Source organism: Pimephales promelas, chromosome 5 (genome assembly GCF_988280905.1).
Source record: "Pimephales promelas chromosome 5, fPimPro1.hap1.1, whole genome shotgun sequence".
NCBI lineage: Eukaryota > Metazoa > Chordata > Actinopteri > Cypriniformes > Leuciscidae > Pimephales > Pimephales promelas.
The window spans coordinates 6,904,515-6,921,835 of NC_142773.1; the positions used below are offsets into that span (position 1 = coordinate 6,904,515).

At 41.5% G+C, this 17,321-nt stretch overlaps 1 protein-coding gene across 1 annotated transcript in view; it reads left to right on the forward strand.

Moving 5' to 3' along the window:
- Positions 1-11,881: 11,881 nt before the first annotated feature.
- cacna1eb (calcium voltage-gated channel subunit alpha1 Eb) overlaps positions 11,882-17,321 on the forward strand; it is a 128,118-nt gene continuing 122,678 nt past the window's right edge. Inside the window, exon 1 of the mRNA XM_089130865.1 lies at positions 11,882-12,540. Within this exon, the coding sequence (XP_088986991.1) occupies positions 12,333-12,540 (208 nt within the window). The 5' untranslated portion in view covers positions 11,882-12,332. The remainder of the gene's footprint in view (positions 12,541-17,321) is intronic.

Here is a 17,321-nt window from a genome sequence, read left to right on the forward strand (position 1 = left end):
TGACCGAAGAGCACCTGAGGGTTAAATGCACTGGAGAAACCAAAGAACATGAACCTCACAGAGCTGCCTGATTTGTCCAGATGACAGTGGGTTGGTTGATCCACTATGATAAGCAAACTGCAGGGGTTCCTGATATGTTCTAGTTTGCTTACTCAGGTGGGGAAACAGGAGTCTCTCCAGGACCTTCATGATGAGGGATGTCAGGGCAACAGGTCTATAGTCGTTGATGACTTATGGGTGACATTTCTTTTTACTGGAACAAGGCAGGATGTCTTCCACAACACTGGAACCTTCTGGGTTAGGCTAAGGTTAAAGAGGAGCTGTAGCCATCCATCTGGACCTGCGGCCTTGTTCCGGTGTTGTGCCGAATTTCGACCCCCTACCAAATTATTACCTCCCTAGTTGAAATCAGTACCTGAATGCCTAATCCTAATCCCTAACTCCTAAACATATCAATACTAGGTGGATAATAATTTGGCAGGGGTCGAAATTCGGCACAAATCTAGCAGCAGAGTTTTGTACACATATTACCCCTATCCTTCAGATCTCTTCCATCTCAGGTAGGGGTATTACTTAATTTTATTTTTTACTCTTAACTGTTTTTATTTATATTGATAGTTTTAATTACTTTTATGTAAAGCACTTTGAATTTCCATTGTGTATGAAATGTGCTATATAAATAAACTTGCCTTGCCTTGCCATTTGAAGGCGATGTATTGCTTTGGTGGGTAGGTCGCTGTATAAAGGATTACAGTAGTCCAATCTGGAAGTTATGAAAGCATGAATAACAGTTTAAGCTAAGAGAAGGACATATACGAACAATAGCAGGTGAAAGAAGCTTGATTTAACAGTCTGACTGATGTGTGAATGAAAGCATAACGTGGGGTCAAACAAAACTCCCAGGTTCCGCACAGTTTTTGAAGGCCTAATCTGAACACCATTAACATCAATAAAAATGTCATGCAATTGACAGGACAGTTTTCCCAGCATTAAGCTGTAAGAAGTTATCAGACATCCATGTTTTAACAATCAGCTAGGAAGAATCCAAGGGGCTCTATGCACGGCGGTATTTCCGGTGAAGGTTTAAGGATGCTCGATAACTTCCGCCAATCGTAGAGTCCAATGCAATACCGAGAATTTATATTGAATTTTATACTCCATGGTTATAATAAAGAAACGTTAGTCACAAAAACAGATAAAACAGACACCCCTCGTTGTGTTTATGCTTCTTTTTAAAATTATATTAAATAAACATAACTATATGTAAAATTACATCTAAACGTATGTACGTTTCATTTCAAAGACGGGAGGACAGTAAATTTTGAAGACTCTGCCATAATCCCGTTTTCCTCGGTTTTCCTCCGCTTAAATCTCCACAATCGAAATGGACGAGCATCCTTGTGTCAAATGCGGAACTTGTGCGTGCATATAGCCCATTGGTCAATGCAATACTAGGAAGAAGGTTAATAAAGACATTCCACTGAAGTAAGAAACATGCTTTATTACATGGATGCAAGTGTGCCAACATTTTACACAATGTAATTTTACACGTTTCGAACTTTAACCTTTAGAAAAACGGCCAAAACATTGTGCAACATTGAACAAGGCTGGTTAAATCTTCCCTTCCTGTTACTTCTTTCTGCCACTGTCACCCATCCTCTCTGGTGTCACGGGTTTGGGTGCAGACAGAAGAACAGGCAGATTCCAAAAGGCTCCAATGCAAGGGTTTAATCGTAAATAAACAGGATACAGGCAGGCGGAACACCGGGTAACATTTACATAACAACAACATCGACCGACAAGGACAGAATGAAACAGAGGAAACTAAATACACTGAGGAATCAAACATAATGAGGTGAAGACAGGTGAAACAGATGACGATGACGAGGAACAGGTGGCTGATGAGGGAGTGAACACGGGATAGGGTGACGAGAGGATCCTGGGAAGTGTAGTGCTGAAGACAAGACAGGATGGTGCAGACGAAGACTGTGACAGAACTCCCCCCTCCCGGGAGGCGTGACCTCACGCCGCAGAACAGAGGAAGGAGGGGGGACGAACTGGGGCCTGAGAGGGGTGTGGCCAGGGCGGAGCAGGCTGAGGGCGTGGCCAGGGCGGAGCAGGCTGAGGGCGAGACCAGGGCGGAGCAGATGGAGGGCGAGACCAGGGCGGAGCAGGCTGAGGGCGAGACCAAGGCGGAGCAGATGGAGGGCGAGACCAGGGCGGAGCAGGCTGAGGGCGAGACCAAGGCGGAGCAGATGGAGGGTGAGACCAGGGCGGAGCAGATGGAGGGAGGACCCCTGGTGGAGCCGATGGAAGCGGGGCTGACAACACCAGGGGGCCGACAGACAGGGGCGGAGCAGATGGTAGAGGAGACCAGGGTGAAGCAGAGGGACAGACGACATCGGATGCTGACGAGGGACCGAGGGACCATGGGGACACCGTAGGCTCAGGTGACAGAAGTGACGACAGGGGCACAGAGGGACACGGTGAGGCCAGAGGGAGTGGGGGCTGACGGGTGACTGGAGGGAGTGAGGAGTCCGACAGAACCGGGGGGGTGACCTGACGGTGCGGAGCAAAGGGAAGGAAGTCCAAAGGTGAAGGGAGGATGACGAGGGAACGAAGGGAGTCCGGAGGGTCGAGGGAGCCTGGTCGAGCTGGTGGACTGAGGGGCCATGGAGGAGCTGAGGGAGGTAGGAGCCACGGGGGAGCTGATGGGACAGAGGGCCGAGGAAGTGTCTCTGAGGAGGAGGTGTGAGGCGAAGACCGGGGATCCAAGGACCAGGCTGGTTTAGGGGAGCTGAAGGGCAGGAGAGCAGAGCAAGGACAGATGAGAGGAGGCGGGCGAGGGAGGCTGGGTGGGATCCTGGTCTCTGGCGCCGGCTGGACGGTCTCTGGCGCTGGCTGGACGGTCTCCGGCGCTGGCTGGACGGTCTCCGGCGCTGGCTGGACGGTCTCCGGCGCTGGCTGGACGGTCTCCGGCGCAGGCTGGACGGTCTCTGGCGCTGGCTGGACGATCTCTGGCGCAGGCTGGACGATCTCTGGAGAGCTGGACGGAACCAGCAGTGAAGAGCATACAGACTCTGGAGGGCTGGACGGAACCAGCAGTGAAGAGCATACAGTCTCTGGAGGGCTGGACGGAACCAGCTGTGAAGAGCGTACAGTCTCTGGAGGGCTGGACGGAACCAGCTGTGAAGAGCGTACAGTCTCTGGAGGGCTGGACGGAACCAGCAGTGAAGAGCATACAGTCTCTGGAGGGCTGGACGGAACCAGCTGTGAAGAGCGTACAGTCTCTGGAGGGCTGGACGGAACCAGCAGTGAAGAGCATACAGTCTCTGGAGGGCTGGACGGAACCAGCAATGAAAAGCACACAGTCTCTGGAGGGCTGGACGGAACCAGCTGTGAAGAGCATACAGACTCTGGAAGGAGGGACGGAACCAGCAGCGAAGAGCATACAGTCTCTGGAGAGCTGGACGGAACCAGCAGCGAAGAGCATACAGTCTCTGGAGAGCTGGACGGAACCAGCAGCGAAGAGCATACAGTCTCTGGAGAGCTGGACGGAACCAGCGGGGAAGAGCATTCAAACTCTGGAGAGCTGGACGGAACCAGCGGTGAAGAGCAATCAATCTCTGGAGAGCTGGACGGAACCAGCGGTGAAGAGCATTCAATCTCTGGAGAGCTGGACGGAACCAGCGGCGAAGAGCATTCAATCTCTGGAGAGCTGGACGGAACCAGCGGGGAAGAGCATTTAGTCTCTGGAGAGCTGGACGGAACCAGCGGAGAAGAGCATTCAATCTCTGGAGAGCTGGACGGAACCAGCGGTGAAGAGCATTCAATCTCTGGAGAGCTGGACGGAACCAGCGGTGAAGACTCGGGCTCGGCAGGGCTGACTGTGAGCGCAGGCTCGGCAGGGCTGACTGTGAGCGCAGGCTCGGCAGGACTGACGGTGCGCGCAGGCTCGGCAGGGCTGACGGTGAGCGCAGGCTCGGCAGGGCTGTCGGTGAGCGCAGGCTCGGCAGGGCTGACGGTGAGCGCAGGCTTTCTGGGGACAAGTATCCAACGGGGCCGGCGGATCGGGGGTAGAATCCCCTGGAAGCTCCCGGCGTCCATGTTGCTTTAGGTGGTCGGTCGATCTGTCACGGGTTTGGGTGCAGACAGAAGAACAGGCAGATTCCAAAAGGCTCCAATGCAAGGGTTTAATCGTAAATAAACAGGATACAGGCAGGCGGAACACCGGGTAACATTTACATAACAACAACATCGACCGACAAGGACAGAATGAAACAGAGGAAACTAAATACACTGAGGAATCAAACATAATGAGGTGAAGACAGGTGAAACAGATGACGATGACGAGGAACAGGTGGCTGATGAGGGAGTGAACACGGGATAGGGTGACAAGAGGATCCTGGGAAGTGTAGTGCTGAAGACAAGACAGGATGGTGCAGACGAAGACTGTGACATCTGGTGCATATTTCAAGTATTTGGCCATGTATTTGTATACTTTTGTTGTAGTTGTATCAAATGAGCTCAATGCAGCATCTGATGAGGAAAAAAAAAAAACAGATCAGTATTAGCAAACTCTAACCTCTCAAATTAAAATATTTTGCAAATATCGACTTGTGGCATTGCCAATGTTTAAAGATTAGTATATAAAAAGTATATAAATTAGTATTTATCAATGTGCAAGGTCAATGATAATCTTGTGCTTGGGCGAGCAAATGCTGCCAGTAGAGAAGTTAGTCTAGAGCCCAGAATGGAGTATTATGTATAATATTAGAGCATGCTCTGTAGAGTCCTCCAACTAAAATGATTTTTCTTATGAATTATTATTCTGCTTAGTAAATTCAATTATTTAAAACACTGTTACAAAACTACTTTGTTAAAGCAAACTCACCACAGATTATCTTGTAGAGACGGGTCTTCATGAAGGCAACCTTCCCACTTCTTCCTCTGAGGCTCATTATGGCCATCATTGTATTTGTCATGGTTCTGCCATGGTAAAACAGATTTATATTAGAATATTATATTGCAATCAAGTTCATTTATGAAAATGTAGCAGAGAGCGAGTAAGTGGGTGTGTGGGAGTGCATGCAGTTTATGACAGGGAACACAATAGGGGTGTAACAAAACAAATATTTGTATTGAACCATTCGGTACGTGGCTTTTGGTTCGGCTTTGTTTTTTTTTATAACTGAACTATTAAATGAACTATTCAGTGTTACTGGATCAGCAACGTTAACCATGGACTTACTGTAGTAACACTACTAACTAACCATGGAAGTTTGGCAGGAATAGTAGGCTATAATGGTTTCAAATCTGAAACAGTAACTCTGAAAAGGAGCAACAAGAAATTGAAAATATAACCAGAAAAAAGAGGTCAGTAGAGTCCAGACCTCCACAAACCTACATTTATTTTTTTGTGATACATCTGGGAGTGAAAATAAAAACTAAATATTTTTAAGCCTAGATGTTTTATAAAGAAAATCAGTCAATTTGAAAATAAGCCATACAGACATTAAAACAAATGAGGTAGGCTTCGCTCATCATTTTTTAAATAATATATTCCACATCAACCTGTATTTCAATTTTACAAAAATGTAAATGATTTTTTGTTGTTGTTGTTGTAAGGGTTACAGTTGCTTTCAGATTCAAATAGATGGTTGGGTTAGGTATGGACGACTTTCAGGTCGTGTTTTTCCAAATCTCTGGAAAAGAGACGGAAGAAGAATCTCAACCTTTTTTTAAAGTTTGTGGATGGAAAGTGTGTCAGCCACGTTCGACCAACAGAGACATCCCTAACACCCTAGCGCGCACACACACACACACCCTCCCTAGCACACAATGGCAGTTCGTGGTTAAACTAGTCTGCCCATACACACAATATAAATTAACACAATATACATATTAACATATGGGCCAGAGTCAAGCACACTCAATTTATTTAGTAACTTTCTAGTTATAAAATATGACTTCAAACACATTGCATACCATTTGAGTTGTTACCCCAAATTCAGTCCGAACCAGTCCAGGTCAGATTCTGCTAGCCTCACGATGACGATACAGACCCACTTTGCGCATATGCGCAAGTGAGTGTTAATTGTCTGGAACTGTCAGAGCCAATAGAATCCAGTTCTAGTCACCGCCTTTGTGTGATGGATAACCGCCATCCTCCTCCAAGACCTTGTAATTAACAATGTTCCTAAATGATCAATCCAGGGCTTTTTAAGTGTCACGCACTAAGCATGATTGTCACTCATTTCGGTCTTTTGTCACACACTCCCACTACACATTGTATTTCTCACGCTGAGTTTTTGTTAAGAATATATTTAAAATGCTGCAGCAGCCAAAATGTCTCTGGCCGCTTCTCTCACTTTGGACCGGAAGGAATCAAGCGCGTCCCCCCTGGAGTTCTTACTCGAGCTGCCACTTATCAGCCAATCAAAAAAAAGAAAGAAAGGGGTTACACAATAGCCAATCAGAAAATAGCACTATTGTATCTGGGTAAGATTCAAGAAAAGTCATGATCTGCTGTTTTAATGATACAAAAAATTCACAACTTGTTTGACACAAACAATGACAACTTGACTGCTGTTAGAGAATGTTTCCCAGATAATTAGCATCAGTTTTTCATAAATGTCATCCAGTTTGACAGCCTGTTCACTGACAACACCTGCTCAGAAGTAATGTGCCTAGTCACACGATGACTGACATATTGTCACATTGTAAACATCTCTCTCTCCAAATAAGCTTATTTGTATAAGCACTAAATTAAATAAAGTTTATTGCATAGTCGATGTTATAGGTCACTTTTAAAATCATGTCATATTTTATAATTATATTGCGTCTGTCTTTCAAAGATGTCAGGTAAAAAGCAATTAAGCATCCTTTCATCCGCCCTGAGAGGAAAGTCCCCTAAAAAGGCCAGGTTAGAGGATGCTGGGCCAGAGAACGTGGCGAAAAGGGTCGGCCCATTAGAGGAGGAGACGGTGCTGGTAGAAGAGAAAGAGAATAAATTCTTTGTATTTGGTTGAACTGTCAGTGCCATGTGTCAAATATTTTCTTCTGCAAGTCTGAGCAATTAATAACAAAAACACTGATAATAATATTATGCCTGTCTTTAAAACTTGTCAGACTGGAGTTGCTCTCATAGTACACTGTAAAAAATATTTTGTTGACTTATTAGTATTTTTTTTTTTTTTTTTTTTTTTAAATAACTTATAAAGTACAATGAACTGATTTAGTTTAGTTAAGTAAACTTTGAATCTAAGTTTGGCCAACTTAGGCTATGTTTACACAGAAATGATTCTGAAGAGAAAACGCAACAGTGGCATTGCGTTATCACTTTTTATTCTGCGTTTAGACGAGCATTTTGTGTGGGAAATCCGCGTGCAAATGGTGACGCAAAAGTGTGTGAAATTCAATATAGTATGCACTCCAGGCGGCTAGGAGTGCATACTACAACAACACCAAGTCCGCGCGCCTGCGTACAACCTTCGCTGTCTAGCAGACTTTTGCGTTTTTACCGTTTACACGGGAATGCGGCGGTGGAGCGTTTTTAAGATTTCCACTCTGGAGGGTGGTTTCATTTTTTTGCGTTTTTAAGCCCCAAAAACGCTGTCGCCGTGTAAACGAAAGACACATCCGATAAAATATTTTTACGTTTTCACCCGCGAGCGTTCTCGTGTAAACAGGGCCTAAAGATAAGTTTTCTAAACTACATCCAATTAGTTCAGCCAACTAAAGTGCCATTTAGAAAGTTTAAAACCTGCACCAGTACCAAATAATTACTACTAGAACATTAAATTTTGTAAAATACATTTGATTTAAACAAAAATGAATGGCAACTTAACAATCACTGATACAATTTTCAAGACAAAATTTATTGCATTGAACTCCTTTCCATGAGGTTGTTTTCTGTTTTTTTTTTTTTTTGGCATTTTACATGTTAATGCATGTCGTGTGAATTAATCTGTTACATAACATTAAACAAGATTACCCCTCAGCATTTAACATTGAAACATCCTTTGTTCCAAAAGAAACCGTTAACACATTGTTAAACACATTCAATAACTATGATAGCATAAATAATTGAATTATCACAGTTGAAGTTTAAACTTCAAAAAATTCATCAATTAAACTAAACACTCTAAAATACCACTCCTACAACATACAATATATAAACATGCTGTTTTCAACATTCTTTCAAAAAGAAACTCTGAAAAGCATTTAAGTGTTGTGTTAATCTTAACTAAGCTGTGATGCTTTAAATTTACCAATTAAATTGATCTCTCTAACAAATTCATCAATTAAATTGATCTCTAACAAATTCATCAATGAAATGAATCTCTAACAAATTCATCAATGAAATTGATCACTAACAAATTAATCAATTAAACTGATCTCTAACAAATTCATCAATGAAATTGATCTCTAACAAATTCATCAATGTAATTGATCACTCTAAAAAAATAAGAAAAAAAGATGAAAAGGTTGCAAAGTTGCATGCACTTCACTGCATTAGTTTGTTTTTCAGTCCATTAACTTTTGCGGAGCAGCTTTCCCCATCAATCATCATGAAGATCCACTGGATCACCTCAAAGGTGTATCGCAGCTCTTTGGGATAGTTGATATTTAAAATGTAAAGCAGTCCAAACAATGTGAAAAAGGCATTTGGAATGTCTTGGAGATCCACAATGACAATCTCCACCTCCAGTATCACAGCCATATTCACGACGTTGTCTGGGAAGGCACAATCTTGTCTAGTGTCCTCGCTCACTGACAAGATGCCCACCTTAACACTCTTAATAACATCACTCTCATTGTCAGTCGGCTAGAAAAGAAAGAGAGAGAGATTAAAGATTCAGCGGTGGACTAGAACTTTCATTACCACATTAAACATACATTATCAAAATGTTAACCGGCATTTCAAATGCATTTATTTCCAAGAGAGAATACTGATTTGTATAGGGTATGCGCGTGACGCCACCGTCGGCCTGAGAGACTGCGGTTACACACAAACACACACACACACACTGAGTGGCAAAAAGGTGGTAGCAGTGTGAATTCCGCAAAAAAACACAAAACATCCAAAATGGGAAAGAGCTTTGAGATTGACTAAACATACCTCAGATTTCTTGTCAAATCTATTTGTTCACAGACTGACAAAAGATACAGAAAATCAAATAGATACCAGCAAAATTAAATACCCTACATATATTTTAGGGGTGGCACAGTACATGAAAAAACATACTAAAGGCCTATTCACACCGGGACGAATTTCACAAACGTTATTCGCCGACGTTTAACGCCTTGTTACTAAACAATGGGCGCCAATGTGAGTGTGCACACCGACGCGTAAAACGCCACAAATAAAAACCTTCTTTTTTTTAAAAAAATGCCTCGCGCTGTGTCAAAAACTATCCGATCAATGAGATTGGCGCTTTTGCTCACGTGTTTGGAGCTTCTGAAGTTACAGTAAAACACAACTTGGGGGTGCTCAAACACAAAATGGTCTTGCAACGGTTAAGAAGATCTACACCAAGTAGCGTCGCCGTCTACACAGCCAGGAAGAAATAAGACAAGGAAGATGCAAGGCAAGATGAATGTAGAGCTGTTCTTGTTGGTTTTAGAACAAACAATTATATGACAAGGGAATAAGAACATCTTGATAAAAGAAAACTGTTATCGAGTGGTATTGCAGAGCAAATTGGCACCATCTTATGTCAGGGAATTAATTTGCATGTTTACTCGGCTCATCGTCAGTGAAAATCGCTTGGGTGTGAACACAAAAAACGCATTGAAAAACACTGACGAATAACGCACGCTGATATTCGTCCCGGTGTGTACGGGCCTTAACCGTTCGGTTCGCTTGTCTCAGTTCGGTGCGTGTGTGCATCGCACGGTTTGTTCGAAGGATGCACAATGTAACCTCGTGCCCGTGACCTCAGACTGTATTTACTTTTCGAGCGAAAAAAGAGATGTGTGGACATACTTGTTCGAATTGAACCGGCACCGCACAGACTGATCGATGAATAACTTCAAAGTATACGTTTATAAATATATATATTTTTAAAGATATTGTATTAAAAACTGCATTTATGTTCTTGTTCTGTAAGTTAGCCATCTTCTCACATTTGCCACAGAAGCACAGAGACAAGTAATGTAAAGATGACGCAACAGGTCCCTCGCATAAATGTAATTTCGCTTGTACGTAGCAAACTTTACCACAGAATGTGAACGTAGTTTCAAAAAATTGCGCCAACGTTAGTGTTTGTGTGTGTCTGTGTGTTTCACATCCATAATTTCAAAGGGAATGCGATTACAACTCTATAAGTGCATAAATGTATCAAATAAACAAATCGGGACGTACTGGTCCATTCTCATTTGTGTTTATTCTTCCGAAGTCTCTTCGTCATCTGGGTCTGATCAGAGACTATTTACATATTCTGATTCAAACATGTTTGGCTAAATAACATTCAAAACAGCAGCCCTTCTGCTTACCGACTGCCATAGGTATCAAGTTACGCCCTCATCTAAAGGCAGGGTGGGGATATGCAGCTCATTTTCATTTAAGGTTGTATACACCAAAACAGCTCATTTTTAAACAGGCCCCAAAAATGACATTTTCAAATGGTTATAATAAATTAACTGTGGGGTATTTTGAGCTGAAACTTCACAAATACATTCTGGGGACACCCAAGACCAATATTACATCTTGTAAAAAGGGGCATAATAGGTGCCCTTTAAATAAATGGTATCGGTGCATCCTCACTTTAGACTTGTCAGTTAAAGTTCATGGTTCTGCTTATCGTTTCATTGTTTTACAGTTTGAAACACTGAGGACTCATTATCAGCTAAATCTGCCAATCAAACACAGTGTAAATGGTGTAGATATAGCTTCATGCAACCAAACAGTTCGCAAACATGTAAAAGCAGCCAATCACAGTTCATTTAGTTTTAAGAAGACATTTAGTAACAGGCACAAGTGTACAAACCAAAGTACATAGACCAAAAATAATTCTGATTAGTAAACAGACATAACATTGAGAAACGGGTGTATTGTTTGTGCTTCAAATATATAGTAATTCTGAAGTGCAAATGTCCTCTGCAGGTTGTCACACTATATAAGTATAAATGTTGTGAGAATCATCAGTTCTAAAATGAGGGAAAGGCATTATTACACATTTAAGCTTGGACTTTGAGGAAAGACTGTCACAGGATGATGCAAGACACTGGAAAAGTACAAGCTGCGCAAATGTTAATATTGGCGAAAGCCTGAATTTAACCTACGTTATTGTAGACTGTTTCAATCTCGTGTTCACTACGAAGTCATTGCCAAGCTACTGTGACACTTACAGCTGTTCCCGGGTAAGACGGGCAAAAATAAAAGCTCACTTCTCCATATTTATTTATGTATTCTGTGAATCAAATCAGACATTGTTGGACAAACATTTACAAGGTTCCTCTTACCTCTTCAGATAATCTAGCTGATTCTCCTTTTATACATGCAATACTGTATGTTAAAATCAGTTTGTTGTTTTACAGTAATTACCAATGCTTGGAAAGTGAATTATTGTGGAATGATATGAACAAATGAGAGAGATTTATTTATTATTGAGGTTTGAGCTAACTCTGTGTAGACTAGAATCTGTTTCAGTTCATCATCTGACAAACTAAATGATAAGCCACTCACACAATCACATTAAAAAATGTAAAATACATTTCCATGGTAACCAGTTTTCCTATGTCCTGATTTCCCATTGCGTGTGTATGAGTGTGTGTGTGTGTGGGAGGGGGAGCACTGGGGCAGAGAGAGAGAGCGAGAGAGAGCGAGAAATGGGGGCGGGTGAGTGCGAGAGATGAGGCAATATGTGATGGTAAAAGACCACATTCACTGTTATAGATCACAGTACCAGTGTAACAGGTATTACAAACTGCACTGCATTACACTGTTCATCTGCGCATCGAGTCTTTGACTGGCATTGGAGAATAAATGGGCTTGACAGAATTTCATGTTTAAAGCCTGAGAAGTATCAGTGGGGATTCAAAAGTGTCATTTTTTAAAAGGATTTCATGAGTTTTGACAAGACATAAATGGCAGTTTTTCCAACAGGCCACTCATAAGAAATGGATACAATGCTTTGAAAAAGACTTCTGATAAACCGGACTGTATTTTTTTTTGCATCTTCAACAAAAAGTTTCTTTACGGAGTGCAACAGGCAGAACTGAGCAAGCCTCGCGCCAAATTCTCCAAGCTGATTTGCCGTTTGAAGAATGGAGTAAAGCTGGGATCTTCTATGAAAGCTGGGATTGATTATTCCAGATCTTGAGACATGGCTCAGTCTGAAGACGCGCCTATGGAGATGAGCGCCGAGGCGAAGGCAGAGAGCGAGTCCGCAGGGGCGATAAAACGGGCTCGGACCATGGCTCTCTACAACCCCATCCCAGCCAAACACAACTGTCTCACCGTCAACAGGTCTCTCTTTATCTTCGCTGAGAATAACTGCATAAGAAAATACGCAAAGAGGATTATAGAGTGGCCATATCCTTTAACAAGCTTGTCTTATTTTACCAATGATAGAATGACAAATTGCATGCAATTATCACAGCTTTACTTACCTGTGTTTTCTTTTTTTACTTAATGTTTTTGATAGAAGTTGGCTGTCCTTTTACTGTCAGACATTTGGTGAAATAAGTTCAGACACGTTTAGTAAAGCTAGAAAAAAAAACAAATAATGAATAATAATCTGCTGGCAAAACGGCAAGTTCTGTATTAAAAGGCGGAATCAGTTTAAGACTGTCATCTCATATTTCATTGGTTTGCATTGGTTTGCATTTCTACCATAAAGAAATGTAAGACTTTGTGATACTAGACACTCTTTATAGGGAGTAACAGTGTAATACAAAACTGTTGCCATAGTTCAGTCAGATCTGCTTGAGATTTATGTATCTAGGCTACGTACAGTAAGAAATGTTAAAAATATTTGGTACGTAATTACTACATTACAACTGGTTTTAAAATTGGTTTCATTTTCCTTCCATTACACAAGACCAAGGTCAATTTAGCCAATATGAGATTAATACAATGAGTTCAATAGAAAGCATGTGGAGGCTTTTCTCACATGTAATCTCACACGTGTCTCCCCTAGAGTGATATTTACCAAGACACCAAAGCCTGCAATGAAAAGGTTGAAAATTCAATACAAATGTACACATTTCAACGCACGCAGCTCATTCTCCCAAAACCAAATAACCCTCTAATGTGGAAAACGTATCTAAAAACATTCAAGAAATACAGATCGTATGTGCTTGTATAGTTCTTTGTCATGGATTGGATGTATTGATGTCCAATAAAAACACTATTCAACAAGACCGAGGGACTAACCAAGACTAGTTAACCAATGACAAAACACACCTGAATACAATTCAGTGCCAAAGAACAGAACTTAAAGTTCTATACAAAAAAGACATGACAAATAGTACAACAAAAATAAGAGCATGAAAGCATCAACCAAACGGTGTGGATTTAATATGGCCAAAAGATTGCATAACATCCTAAATTTTATACGACTAAATAATTGCAAGTAAGACTCAATAATGGCTCAATGTTATAGTATGATAACAGCTATAATCTGGGTTTGTTGCAACTGGGCTGTGACGATGATGCTAAATTGGACCTGATCACAGTGGCTGTTGGATTGTGGTTGACTTGTGTAGGGTTCCCCACTGGCTGGAGACACTGACTCTTCATGGTCAGGAGAGATACACTTGGGAACAAGGCTTGGTTTGGCTGATAGAGAAGCATGGGTGGACATGGAAGGCGCATGAGAATAGGTGGATGTTGCTGGCATTGGAGCCAAGGCTGCTCTTACTTCACTTGAGACAAGAGCCGTGAACATGGATCCCAGGGACATAACCAGTCTAAGGGAACTCATAAACGTCCTGCGGAACAGAGAATCCAGTGGATTCTGGACTGGCTGCCATAACATGACCTGGGACATGGGTGGTCTCCATGACAGGGAACTAAATAACTAAGTCCTGCCATAAACTCTGGAGGGGGGGTATTCAGCAGAAATACGAAGCTCCTGGTTTGAGACGGGGGGTGTAAGTGCCTGCTTCCGGTTTGTGGAGATATGAGCACCTTGGGTAATGGTAGTACACAGGATTGGTCTTGGATGGGCATGACATCGTATGTAGCAGATATGGGTGCTGATTCGGGTTCATGGTAGGCATGAGTATGGAGTCGTGGCTGTGAACGTGAAGAAAGCTGGCATATTTGGGCAAAACTAAGAGGGAAAATTGATCACCATCCACCTCTTCACAGTATATGGTGTGGAAGCTTGTTTTTGCAAGAGAATAACAAATAAAAAAGGTAATTGCGACTTTTATCTCACAATTCTGACTTTATAACTCTCAATTGCGAGATATAAACTCGTGATTCGAGAAATAAACTCGCAATTCTGACTTTTTTTCTTGCAGTTGCGAGTATCTCACAATTCTGACTTTATAACTCTGAATTGCGACTTTATATCAAGCAATTCTGACTTTATAACCCCCAATTGCGACTTTATATCTCGCAATTCTGACTTTATAACTGTCAATTACGACTTTATATCACGCAATTCTGACTTTATAACCGCCAATTGCGACTTTATATCTCGCAATTCTGACTTTAAAACTCTCAATTGCGACTTTATATCTTGCAATTCTGACTTTATAACTGTCAATTGCGACTTTATATCATGCAATTCTGACTTTAAAACTCTCAATTGCGACTTTATATCTTGCAATTCTGACTTTATAACTGTCAATTGCGACTTTATATCATGCAATTCTGACTTTAAAACTCTCAATTGCGACTTTATATCTCGCAATTCTGACTTTATAACTGTCAATTGCGATTTTATATCATGCAATTCTGACTTTAAAACTCTCAATTGCGACTTTATATTTCGCAATTCTGACTTTATAACTGTCAATTGCGACTTTATATCATGCAATTCTAACTTTAAAACTCTCAATTGTGACTTTACATCACGCAATTCTGAGATGTAAACTTGGAATTCAGGAAAAAAATTGTCTTTATATAATGACAGATATAATGACACAATTTTGAGAAAAGATTTCAGAATTGCGAGATATAAACTCGTAATTGCATGTTATAAAGTCAGACTTAAGAGATTGTATCTAGCAATTCTGACTTTATGACACACAGTTCTGACTTTATATCTCACAATTCTGAGAAATGTAAACTATAAAAAGTCGCAATTATTTAAAAAAATGTTTTATTCTGTGGCGGAAACAAGCATCCATAACATGGTGAACCACTCAGGAACAAAGCAAAATGAACATATCCCAGAAGATTCCAATTGACTTTGCCTGAAATTGGACTGGCACATTTAATGAATCCATGTGCATAATAAAAATTTAAATAAAAACCACAAAGACAACTCCATAAGGTCCTCTAGAAAGATCATGTTCTGACAGTGAATAAAGGCTTTTCTCCGGGCTATAGTCAGAATGACATAAAGATTGTAACAAAGCCTCGGAGATGGGAAAATAAATGGCAAATGTCTTTTCCTAGCAATGCAATGGTAGTACCCAAGACACTATATTGATTTAAAGGGGGGGTTGACTGCTTTTTTTCTTTGCATGATTGTGTTTATGGGGTGCAATATAACATGTATTCGTGGTTTTTTATTTTTAAAGTCTTATTTTTCATAAATTTCACCTTTATTGTCAGCTGCGTTCTCCTCTGTCCTCGAACGAGCGGTTGACTTCCTCCCTCAGAAACAGGCAGTGGCCTCAGATTGGTTAGTTTGGGCCGGTGTGTTGTGATTGGCTAAACTGTTGCTCACGTTGTCCGGATACTTAAAGAGCATATTGCAGGTAAAAAAAAAAATCGAAATTAATAGATAAACCTTGTATGAAAATACCATATGAAAAGTTAATGCAGGATTTAACATGTTTTAAAACAACATAAGGACACTAATTTAGAAGATAAAGTGAGCGTTTCTTGGACTGCTAGTAAAAACGGCTTTTTTTTCAACATCGCGTCATTTGACGTCATATCAGGGAGCCGCAGCCTCGGCTCAGTGAGAGCAGGCTGGTGTTCAGTGAGAGCGCTCGTCAGTCGGTGTGCTATCGTTAGTTTTTGCATTTTAATTTATCATCGTCATGGTAAATATTGTGTTTGTGGAGATTGCAAAAACTCCAGCCTGTCAGGACTTCAAGATCGAGTCCACAAGTTTCCATTACAATAAAAGTGACGGTGCTATATAGCCTATCTTTCGTTCCTGGTGCGGGTTGAGCAGGTGAAGAGACGGGATTTCTCTTGTGCATCGGCTCGGAAAACGCGGTCGTGTGTAGCGTTCACTTAGATCAAATGATTATCATCCCGGCGATATGATGGAGTTCAACATGGTATGCCGAAGCAAGAATATTGATCGTCGTAAACTACCAATGGCATCAAATAGTGTGATATAGGTAACTTAGTCATGTCATGCCCTAAATAGAACTTATTATTGAAAAACAAAATTGGTTGTTTAAATACTCAAATCTTTAATGTTCTGTTTATGTTATAACCTAGGTGAAAAATATGTATTAAAAATTTACCCGAGTATAGCCTATGCTTTTAGTATAGAAATATACTCAAGTAAAGTTTTTATACATTTAATAGTATATAAATCTACCCTAAACATACTAATGTCTGCTGGCCTGTTATAGGATCATAATAATCTGTACAATATTGTGAGCACAGTGTATATCGTTAGCGAACGTGTATACTATAAGTACGTCTCTCACCTAAAAGGCACCTGTCCTGTTCTCCACTGGTTCTCCTCACATCACAGCTCAATTTGTCTCTGACCGTTCTGTCTGACATTATCCTGGCCTGTCCCTGATCTCTTTAGCATAGCAGGCTCATAACTTTATGGCTTGATCCGTCATACGAGTATTTCCTCAGCGTCCGAAATGTCATGCGATTCATTGTTTTCCTGTTGTGTGAATCGACGGCTCTCCCGCTCATTGCGTCACGCCCGCCACGCCCATTTTCAGACGCGGAAGTAAAATTTTCTCACAAAAACGACTGCAGAAGCTTCTGTAGCGTGTTTATACGTATATTTTAAAGAAAATCTAGTTCCTACATTGTTTTTCTATGCATTGACTCGTTGGGTCCTCTAACCTGCAATATGCCCTTTAACGCCTGTGGCGAGGGGGGCGTGGTTCAGCGAAGTCTGTAGTGGGACTGTGGGAGAGCGAGGACGGACTGACGGAGCCGAGCGGTGAATAAGTGGGTCAAGTTCAAATGGCAAACACCTGTC